The sequence below is a fragment of the Castor canadensis genome, chromosome 12, assembly GCF_047511655.1.
Source record: "Castor canadensis chromosome 12, mCasCan1.hap1v2, whole genome shotgun sequence".
NCBI lineage: Eukaryota > Metazoa > Chordata > Mammalia > Rodentia > Castoridae > Castor > Castor canadensis.
Genome location: NC_133397.1, coordinates 63340839 through 63351529, shown reverse-complemented (window position 1 = coordinate 63351529; position 10691 = coordinate 63340839). Strand labels below are relative to the sequence as shown.

General features: G+C 46.7%; 1 protein-coding gene across 1 annotated transcript; it reads right to left on the bottom strand.

The window, feature by feature from the left end:
- Positions 1-261: 261 nt before the first annotated feature.
- Positions 262-6928, bottom strand: Noto (notochord homeobox). Its single transcript, XM_020179284.2, has 3 exons — positions 6556-6928; positions 2990-3204; positions 262-1199 (listed from the first exon to the last, which is right to left on the bottom strand). The coding sequence occupies exons 1-3, from the start codon at positions 6926-6928 to the stop codon at positions 1050-1052; spliced, it is 738 nt and encodes a 245-aa protein (XP_020034873.1). The 3' UTR covers positions 262-1049.
- Between the last annotated feature and the right edge of the window lie 3763 nt (positions 6929-10691).

Below are 10691 nucleotides of genomic sequence, written 5' to 3'. Positions count from 1 at the left end.
TGACAGGGAGCCTGGGCTCCTGCTCCCCTCACGCCTGCCACCTGGTGTCTACTGCCTTATAAGTGCAAGGTTTTTTCTAAGGATGCCGCTGCCTGATCTTTCTTCCCCATCCCTCAGAAAACTAGAGACCAGATGATTGGGCAGGTCTTTTCCCACTCCCTTCACCTCAGCCCCTGAAGCCATTCTAAAATGAGTGGCCTGTGCTCTGAAAAGCTGTAGGCTGGCTTCATAGTAGTAGGCTGTCAGAGGTGAAACTAAGCAGACTCCTGGGAAGGAAAAAGAGCCATGAGTCAAAGTCAGACAGGAGGAAACATAAACCACTTTGTGAACAAACAACAGAGTTTATGACAAAATGGAGTGAAATTTCTCTATTCTAGATAAAGATGAGGAGAGGGGAAAAGCAGGTAGCTAGCTGGAAAAAGATGGTGGTTAGGATAACATGTTGCTTCAAAGAGGCAGCAGGGCCTGAGCTCCTTCTGAGAGTGGTAACAGTTCAAACAAAACAAAATTTTGGGAAACTGTGAGATGTGGATAAGCAATATACCTTTCCCTCCTCTTTGCTTTCAACCCCACTATCTCCAGTATGGAAAAATCTTTTACATCCAGACACTGATTCAAAAGAGGCTCTTTCCATCCACAGCCTGGATAGGGAAGGCAGGGCTGGTACAGTTACCACTGCCACAGATAAGGGAGCCTATAAGCCTTAACAGTTAAACATCCTTACCATTGGTCTGCACATTGCAAGTGCTTTACCAACATCATCTCACCCCTGGAAGTATACATTATTAATAAGCCCATTATTCAGATAAAAGGCTTATATGTTCAGTGACTTAGCCAAGGACATAGCTAAAAGCCACAGTCTGTGCCTCTGACCATTACATTACTCCTGCTCCCAGGGGTTGATATATAAATAGGGTCCCTGCTTGACAGTTCAAGTCCATCTGGTACTCTTTGATTTTGAGGAGGCTCTTCATTGAGATGTAGGATAGGCAGGTCCAGTGAGTGCCCCCGGCCCCCAGACATTGTGGGTAGGGCCTCTGTCCCAGTGCTCAGTTGTCTGTCTCTGATTCAGCATCTTTGCTGCTGTCGGAGCTACTGGAAGGCTCATCCAGAGAGACAGCAATGGCAGGTGTGGCTGGCAGTTTTAGCTTTTGCTGCTTCTGATACTTGACCCTGCGGTTTTGGAACCAGATCCTCACCTATAATTGGGGGCAGTGGGAAAACATTAGAATGTGACCAGCAGGTCCCACTCCTCTTTCAAATCCCAAAGTGTCCATCCCTTGCTGTCTGGTAAAAAATCTGCTCTTCCTGCTAAGGGAAGCACCTCCTCTATAATGCCCTTCTCTATAATCTCAGTCACCATTCACTCATCTGAACAGATACTTGTGAGTAACTGTGCTGGAGCCATGCTAAGTGGTGGAGACATAGTGGTGAGCACTAGAGGCATGGTCCTTGTCCTCATGAAGCTCATGGTCTAGTGGAGGGAGACTTGAAACAAATGAGAAATGTATAAACACAAATAAAGATATGAATTTGGACAGAGGGATTCTCTCTAAAGATCCAGCACTAAGACTCAAAGAATGACAGGCCAGCCTGGTGGGAACAGAGAGAAGCAGGCTGGATGAAGCAAGGGACCACCTATAGGAAGGCTCTGAGTTGGTACCAAACTCAGAATGTATGAGGATCACAAAGGAGGAGAGTGTGGCTGCAAATGACAGGGGAATACAAAGGGGAGATGGGAGAAGTCAATGGAGGTCAGAACTTGGACATTGAAAGCCATAGGGAGGGAATGTTACTTTGGGGTTTATAAGTGGGGCATGACATAGTCCTGTTTACATCTGAAGTGAATTGCACATCTGGTTTCTGTGTGAAGATGGATGAAGGGAGAAACTGAAAGACTGCTGCAGTGATCCAGTGACAGCTGAGAATATAAACTAGGAGCAAAGTAGAGAAATAAGGCAATTCCATCTTGGAATCCTCATGGCTTTCCGATGATTGGAAGTGAGGAAGAAGGAGGAGGATTCTGTAATGAGTAAATTTTGAGCAACTAGATGAATGGTAGAACCATGTGTGAGGAAAGGAACAGATTTAGGGAGAAAAAAATTAAGGATTATTTGAAGTTTGTGATGCTTGCCACTTAAAAAATCTAAGCAGAGGTAGCAAAAAGGTAGCTAGATGTGCACGTTAGCGGAGAAGGTTGGGCTCAGGATACAAATTTGGGAGTCATTAGTTTAAGGACAGTATTTTAGACCAAGGGAATAGATAAGACCAGCTGGGAAGAGAAACTGAGGTGCCAAAGAGAAGAGTAGCCTGCAAAGAAGGCTACCCACTTAGCCAGAGTGTTGGGAGGAAACCCAAGAGTGTGGTGTCTGGAAGCCAAGACAATGTATTTCAGAAAAGGAAGGCATGCTCAGCCATACAGGGAGCTGCTGAATTATGGAGTAAGTTGAAAAAAGGAAAGTGTCAGTTTTGGTGACATGGAGGTCATCAGAGACCTTGTTGAGAAGTTTTGATAGAATGAGAAGGAAAGTAATCCTATTAAAATGAATTAAAGAGTGAACTGGAGGTCAGGACATAAAGAGAGTGAAAGTAGCAAGTTCTTCAGAAGTTTGCCTGTGAACAGAGTAGAGAAATGGCACAATAACTGGAGGGGAACCTAGGGCTCAGGGGATAGTTACTTTTTTTTTTAATATTTAGTCTCTTGAATACCTACTTAATTTTGCTGATAGCTCCTTATTCAGCATGAAAATACTTTATCATAAAGCTCGAGATTAACATTGACTGTTGTTCCTATAATATGACTTCAAATGGAAGTATTTTTCTCATTACATAGGGAAATGTGCAAAAAGTTAGGGCCTGTCTCCCTAACAGCCTGTCGCAGAGGAAGACCCATGTCTTCCTCCTGTCCCCCACTTAGGGCCTTCCAGAGGTTACTGTTTTCCCCAATCCCCAGGCATAGCCCAGGCCCCACAGGAGTCCCCACTCCCACCTGGTTCTCTGTAAGATGGAGCCTGGCTGCCAGCTGGGCTCTCTTCTTCCCCACCAGATTGTGCTGTTTTGCAAACACTTTCTCCAGCTCTTCCAGCTGCTCCAAGTTAAACATAGTTCGAACCCTCTTTTGGTGTCTCTCAGTGTCCTGAAGGTCCTCAGTAGGAGCCAAGTCTGGAGGGCCCAAGAGGCCAGGGTAGTGAGCCAGATCCAAGCCTAGAAGGCAACCAGCAGCAGGGGTAGGGTTAGCCAACAGTCCCTGCCTACTCCTCTTGGAGGGGAGAGAACTCATGCACACACTCCATGAGCCGGCCTTCCTCTTGGCTAGATGACACAGTAAGAAAGCAGATGGGAAGAGACTGTGCAGAAATAACCCAAAAGAAATACATGAGAAAGAGACAATGCCATGAGACTCCTGCCTCTGCTACTTTCCAACCAAGTGGCTTAACTTCTGGCCCCTGCCAAACCTCCTCCCTCCTCACCCTTTCTACTCCAGGAAACCCCATGGGCGGGCAGAGAAAGGACCTCCAGGATTTCATGCCCCTTTCATTCATTCAACAAATACTTTTTGAATATCTGCTCTGCGTCAAGCAGGTATCAGGACAAAACAGAAAATCTTTGTGGTCATGGGACTTGCATCTTAGTAGTGGGGAAACAGGCCAGACAAGATACACTTAGTATGTCAGAGAGCAAAAAGTGCTAAGATGCAGAAGGAATCAGAGGAGTGAGGGAGGGGAGAGTGTATATGTGCATGGGGATGTAATTTGCATCTTTAGAAATGGTGACCATCTTATTGCAGTGACATTTGAACAGGGCCGCTTTATACAGTTGTTGACCTGCACAGAATTACCCAGTTGAGAGGATGAGTGGGGTGTGAAATCCCGCCCACTCTCTGCAAGCCAATTCCTGCCCCCTGACAAGGTGCTGTGTCTGCCTGGAGGAAGAGATGTCACGCTCCCCCTTTTTTTGGCAGTACTGGGCTTTGAACTTAGAGCCTCACACTTGCTGAGCAAATGCTCTACCACTTGAGCTACACCTCCAGCAAGATTCACTTTTCTAAGGGACACAGACATTCAGTTCAGCTCACCATGCCGGGAGCCACTGAAGATGCATTAATCAGAGGCAGTACTGAGTCAGGGTGTGAAGGGGATGAGAGAGTAAGCCATTGGGCTATCTGGAAGGAGAATGTTCTGGGTAGAGGCACTTGCTAGCTTTGGGGAGGTCTTGGGGCTGGCAGTCAGACTGTTTCAGTGAAGGGAGTGGATGCCCAGGACTCCAACCACTGGTCCCACCAGGCTTACCAGGTGCCTGCCTAAGGTAGGAACAAAAGACCAGGAAAAACCTAGCAAGCATACAGCCTCATGTACCTGGCCTCCCCTGCCTTGTTTCAGAATCTGAAGTAGTTGTGGACATTGGAGAAGGAATTAGGCTGTAATGTGCTTGGGCCGGGCTCCAGTGGCTAACAGCTGTAATCTTAGCTACTGAGGAGGCAATGATCAGAAGGATCGGTGGCTCAAAGCCAGTCCTGAGCAAATAGTTTGCAAAACCCTATCTTGAAAAAACCAATCACAGAAAAGGGCTGTCAGAGTGGCTCACGTAGAAGAACATCTGCATAGCAAGTATAAGGCCTAGAATTCAAACCCCAGCACCACACACACACACAAAAGATTAAAACATTCAAACACAATTTTCTTCAAGACAAAAAGCACTCACTATAATCAAAGTCAAAAGACCAATAAACTGAGGGAAAAAAATGCAACTCATTACAGTCTAAAGTCTAATTTTTCCAATATAAAAAGAATTTCTACAAATGGATTATTTTAATATCAGACTAGAAAAATGGACAATGTACACGAACAGATATTTCACAGAAAAGGAAATACAGATGGCTCTTAAATATACAAAAAAATTGTAAATCTCACTGCTATTACAGTAATCCTCATTGAACTGATGCAGAGATACCATTATTCTCTTCCTTCAGACTGGCTACTTTTCAAAAGTCAGATAACATCGTGTTGGTGCTGTTATAGGGGACACTCTCCACAGAGAAGTAAAAAGAGGTCTGAGGTCTGTGAAGGGCAGTCTAGCAAAACTGCATGAGCATATACTCTTTAACCCTGCAGTTCCAGCTGTACAGGAATACCCTCCGTGCAGGGTTATTCATTGTAGCACTGTAGACAATAGCAAACGATGAGAAACAACCAATGAGACCTAATTAGTTAGCTTACATTCTTACCATGGAGTATTCCGTGACGTAAAAGATGAGCGTTTGGTTTTGGTTTTGGTGGTACTGGGGTATGAACTCAGGGCCTCACACTTGGTGCTCTACCACTTGAGCCAGTCTGCCAGCCCTAAAGAAGTTATGAACTAAAATCTTTAAGATACATGGTCACGTGAAAAGAATAAAGTGGAGAGTAGTGTGTATGTATGGGGAAAAAGAGAAGAACAGATGGGGGGGGTGTGTGTGAGGGAGTGTACATTCAGGTATAAAATATGCACAAAACACCCCTGGTAGTGGGTAGTTAGGCAGTTGGAGGAGGAAACTCTTCTGCACAAATCCTAGTATATATTTTGAAGTTCAGACTGTGTGGATGTAATACTCACCCAAAGACCAACTTGAAAATGAGACAACTAAAACGTAAATTAGTAAACTGCAGTTCCCCCTCAGGTATGTGGAGGGCTTAGAGGGGTGACTTGAGAGATAGGCACAGCTCCGCCTGGGAGTTCAGGAGTTAATGCATGGCAGGATGGAGGGGTGTCAGGGACTAGAACCAGGCTAAATGGGGTTACAATGAGCTTGGTGGGATGCTTAAAATAACTTTGCCCCTATATTCTTCCTGGGGACATGGGAAGCATGAACCAAGCAGCCAAAAATGCCAAAAACTCCTGGTTAAAGCTGGAGGATAAAATTACCTCCACACTTAGATTTACACTGGGGTTAAGTGCCCAGCGCTCTCTTTAGGGCCCATTCTAAGAGGACTACAAGCAAGCAGGCTCGGAGCGGTTAAGGGTGGAGTTGAAGTTTCCACATGCGCGCAGGCAGAAGTGGGATCTGGGCCTTTGCCACTCCTAACAACAGCTGAGCGCCGATCTGCACCACCCGTAGCATCTACCTCTCCGCGCAAAGACAGGGTGTGGGTTCCGGGTGAGAGCTGCTTTTGGGAAGTGTTTGCATTGCACCACCAAGCGTTACCCCAAATGAGGTCTCCAGGAACGCTAAGACCGATAGCAGAGCTGGGTCCTCTTGCAGCCCCAGAGTTGGCCTCCAGTCGATCTTCCGCTCAGCCTCACTTCCCGCCCCGCACCCGCCCGCACTCCCGCGGGCTCCCGGCTCAGCAGCTTGTGTGGCAAGCCCTGCATTGGGGTCTTTCTCAGTGAGATCCCATCTCAGGACTCGGTTTCAACTACAAAGTCAATGTTCGTGGGGTCCCTTTCCACTCCAGCCGCATATGGCTCTCAAAGTCGGGGACTTCTATACTTGGGTGCTGTCTGTCGCGGCCTCCACTCTCCACACACACCCCTACCCCCGCCCATTAGCCCGCACGCGGGCGCCGGGCTCAGCTGTACCTGTGACGCCGAGGCCCTGGAGGCCGCAGAAGTGAGCCACGCGCAGCACCGGCACTGAAGGCTGGGGACACAGCGGGTAGACACCTACACTCAGGTAAGTGGGCAGCCATGTCGCCGGGTATGCCCAGGACAGAACCGAGGCTGGAGGTCCCGGGGGAGCGGTCCAGAGGCTCGGAGCAGCGCAGGCGGAGACGGGTGGCGGGGAGGCGGCCTGCGCACTCGCATCGGGCCTCGCCAGGATGGCCTCGACGGAGAAAGAGGACTCGAGACGTCGGGAAGCGCGGGGCGTGCGCGGGAGCTCTGGGGACGCGGGCACTGGGGGCTGGATCTGAGCTCCCAAGGGAGCGGGCTGCAGGGGCTCTGGGCTAGGCATGGCGGGACCCTTATGGGGACCGGCACCGGGAGAGCAGCCCGGAGTAGCGACGGTCTGTGGCTGTGTAGGGAGCATAAGAAGCTAGTGAGAAGACTCTGTGCTGGGGACTAGTGAGACTTGTCTACAGGGCTCTTAAACTTGGCGGTGCGGGCGGGACAGGGCGGGGCCGGGGCCAGCCTTTTCTTGCTGCCCCGGAGGCGGGGTCTCCAGAGTCTGAGTGCCCAATCCCCAGGCCCCCCGCCACGAGGACAAGGCAAGGTGGGCACAGCGACAGAGTGGTCACCTCCCTCTGCATCGGGGGAAGGACCTTGAGCTCACAGTATCTCTTTGATGATCCTGGAAGCACAGTCGTCGTTGTACCTCGGTAACGAGGGCAGTCTTCCCCACTGGGCCAAGATCTCAGGAGACAGGGCCTGCCTGTCCAGGCCTTGACTAACTACAGCCTTCTTTGCAAACCGTTTTATAGCTCTGGGAATCATATCTAGGGCCTCTAACTTGCTAGGCAAGCACTCTACTAACTTCCCAACCCAAGCCATCTTTGAAACAGAAGCCCTAGCCCTGTTACTGTACAACCGCGCATTTTTGTTGTTGCTTTTTTATTTATTTTAGGGTGAAAATGATCATAAAGTTTATTAGGAAAGGCGTATATATATATATATATATATATTTTTTTTTTTTTTTTTGCAGTACTGGAGTTTGAACTCAGGGCCTATACCTTCAGCCACTTCACCAGCCCTTTTTTGTGAAAGGTTTTTTCTAGATAAGGTCTTGTGGAACTATTTTCCTGAGCTGGCTTTGAACCTTGATCCCTCTGATCTCTGCCTCCTGATTAGCTAGGATGACAGGCATGAGCTGTTTACTTTCAATAAACATCGGATTGTCTCTAGAGTGAGAACAACCTGTTATTTTGATATTTACATATTTTATTTACAAGCACAGTGAAAAGTAAATTCCCCAAACTATTTCCAGACTCCTGAGGACATGGGTGTGGTTACCAATTTCTTTTATATCTTTCCAGGTCCTAAGGCCTCACTGAAAAGACCTTTCCTACATCCAAATAAGTAGAGGGGGGAAAGCATGGAAAGTTTGTACAGTATTGTAAAGGTTCCAGATTAAAAAATACTAATTTATGCTGAGTCTGGTGGTTTGTGCCTGTAATCCCAGCACCTGGGGAAGCTAAGAAAGGAGAATTACCAGTTGGAGGACAGACTGGGCTGCATAGCAAGACCCTGTCTCAAAAACCAGGCAGATTTTTAAAAAGAAAGAAAGAAACAGCAATTCATTGCCAATATATAGGAACTGACAGCCTATAAGACATCTTGGGTTATATGGGTGCAGGGCAGGCATTTATATTCTTCTTTTATAGATGGATAATCAATACTTTGTAGCTATTGTCTTTGGGCAAGTTACAAGTTACTGTTTATGTTTCCTTGCCCATTATATGGATAATAATAGTAGTTTCCTTGGGGTTCAGGTGAGGATTAAATGGGTTAATGCCCATAACACTTTTAGAATTGGTCTGGAACTTGGTGAGTGTGAGGCCGTGATTGTGGACTGTGGGATCCTGAAGTTCCAAGCCTGATTCCCAGGCTCTCATGGCTTTCTGTCTTTCCAAATACTGAAACTACTCAGGTTTAGAGCAATCCCATGTTATTCCCATAGTCCTTGGCTGTTAGGGACACAAACATGCCTCTTCTGCTCTGCCAGAGAGAGGTGGGGGAAAATTTGTTCCCCCTTGAGCAACTATTGGCTCTGCCTCTGAGCAGCCCAGCTAGAAGCCTGGAAAGTGAGATTGAAATTGTCTTCAGTTAAATGAGAGGCAGGTGGCCTAGTGGGCCCAGGTCCCTGTTTACTATGCTCTGGGCAGGGAATGCTGGGTCCTAAGTATGTAAATAAACCAAGAGAAGCTAATTATAGCCTTGGTTCAGATTCCCTTAGGGATTGGATTTTCCAGTGAGATCAAAGCACTGTCCCTTCCTATGTAACCAATCAACCATCAAGAAGATAGTTGAGGGCTGGAGGAGTGGCTCAAGTGGTAAAGCACCTGCCTAGCAAGTGGAGGCCCTGAGTTCAAGCCCCAGTACCACAAAATAAAAGGGGGGAGGTGTTAAAAAAAAAAAAAGAAGATAATTGACTTCTATATTATGGGTTTAGAGTTTGTCTCTGCCATTAGCAGGTTTGGGAACTCAGCAATGGCATAGCCAGATTGGCCTTGGTGAATGAACATGTATATAACTAAGCCCATGCCTAACCTGTATCCCTCCTATTATGGCTACAATTTTTTTATAAGCCCATTACAGTAACGTAGGGACCCAGCTTGACCTGACTGCAACCATCTTGAGTTGCAACCATGATTGCCCCTGAATAAGTCCCCAGTAAATTGCAGTGGGCAATCCTGGATCTGGTGTGCCTCTTTCTTCAGTCTCATGGCACTTTACAGCCAGGATTTTTTTTTTTCCAGGTAGGGTTTGACCTCAAATTTCCTAGTCTTCTGACTTAGCCTCCCAAGTGCTGGTATTATAGGGTTGCCATCAGTTCTTTTATGCCATATGTTCTCAGAACAAGTAACTTGTCTTTGGTGATTAAGCACCATAGCTTGGTCCTTCTAACCTGGTATCTCCTCATCTCCATTGAGTTTGGGGAGCCCAGCTCAGTCTCAGAAGTTCCCCTGTCACTTCTAGCCTAAAAAGAAAAGACACTTGAGACTTCTGCAAGGATATCAGGGCTTCTCTGATGAATATGTTCCTCACAGATTTGGTGAAGGTAAAACAAAATTCTTTTTCCATGCTGGGGTTTGGGCCTCACACTGGCTAAGTAGGAACTCTCACCACTTGACCCATACTTCCAGCCCTTTTTCCTTTAGCTATTTATCAGGTAGGGTCTCATGTTCAGGCAGACCTGAACTTTGATCTTACAATTTATGCAGAGACACTCCATCACTCCCAGCTTATTGGCTGAGATGGGGGGTCTCACTAACTTTTTGCACAGGCTGACCTTGAACTGTGATCCTCCCAATCACCACCTGGAATAACAGGCATGACCCACAACAAATGGCAAGCCTAGCTTGAAAGATTTAATTTTTAACAGAAGAGACTTTCGAGGTTGAGAAAATCATTTGCCCTACAGGACAACCAGGAGACTTTTAGGTGGAACAATTCCATGTTCCTTGAAATAGGATTTTTTTCTTTCTTTCGAAGCACTGGGGTTTGAACTAGGCAGGCACTCTTACCTTACAGCTTGAGCCACTCTGCCAGCCTTTTCTGCCTCCTACCCCCTTGGGACAGGTCTTGCTACCTAACCCAGGCTAACCTTGAATTCTCAATTTTCTTGCCTCCACCTCCCAAGTGCTGGGATTACAGATTTGCACCTCCACACCCGCAGCCTCTTATCACATTCTTTCCCCTAAATTCTTCAGGGTACTTAGAAACAACCCACCAATCTCATTATAATTGTATGTCTAAACCAATTTTGGTCAATGAAAGCTTTGACCTCTATAGATGTCTGATTACAGTGTTTACAGGTGATGATTTAAATCAGTTTTTTCCTCCATTACATACCATGGAGTACCAGTTATCTCTTTACACTTGGGAAACTCTGATAAGGGTCATTTATGATTTAAATCTAATTGCATCACAGAATTGATTAGATAAACCAGACCTAATTCAAAGAACCCTTCACCGTTTTCCTCTTGGAACCATAGCAGACTCTATCAGTCATGTTCCAAAGAAGTAGTGACATAGAGCAAAGGATTTATGATGACAAT

Bases quoted from the DNA above. Each gene is read 5' to 3' on its own strand.
- Noto (XM_020179284.2), bottom strand. From the start codon at position 6,928: ATGCCTAGCCCAGAGCCCCTGCAGCCCGCTCCCTTGGGAGCTCAGATC. The intron at 3,205-6,555 runs GTACAGCTGAGC...GTTGCCTTCTAG, and splicing joins CCAGGGCCTCGGCGTCACAG to GCTTGGATCTGGCTCACTAC. The intron at 1,200-2,989 runs GTGGGAGTGGGG...CCCCAATTATAG, and splicing joins TCCATCTTACAGAGAACCAG to GTGAGGATCTGGTTCCAAAA.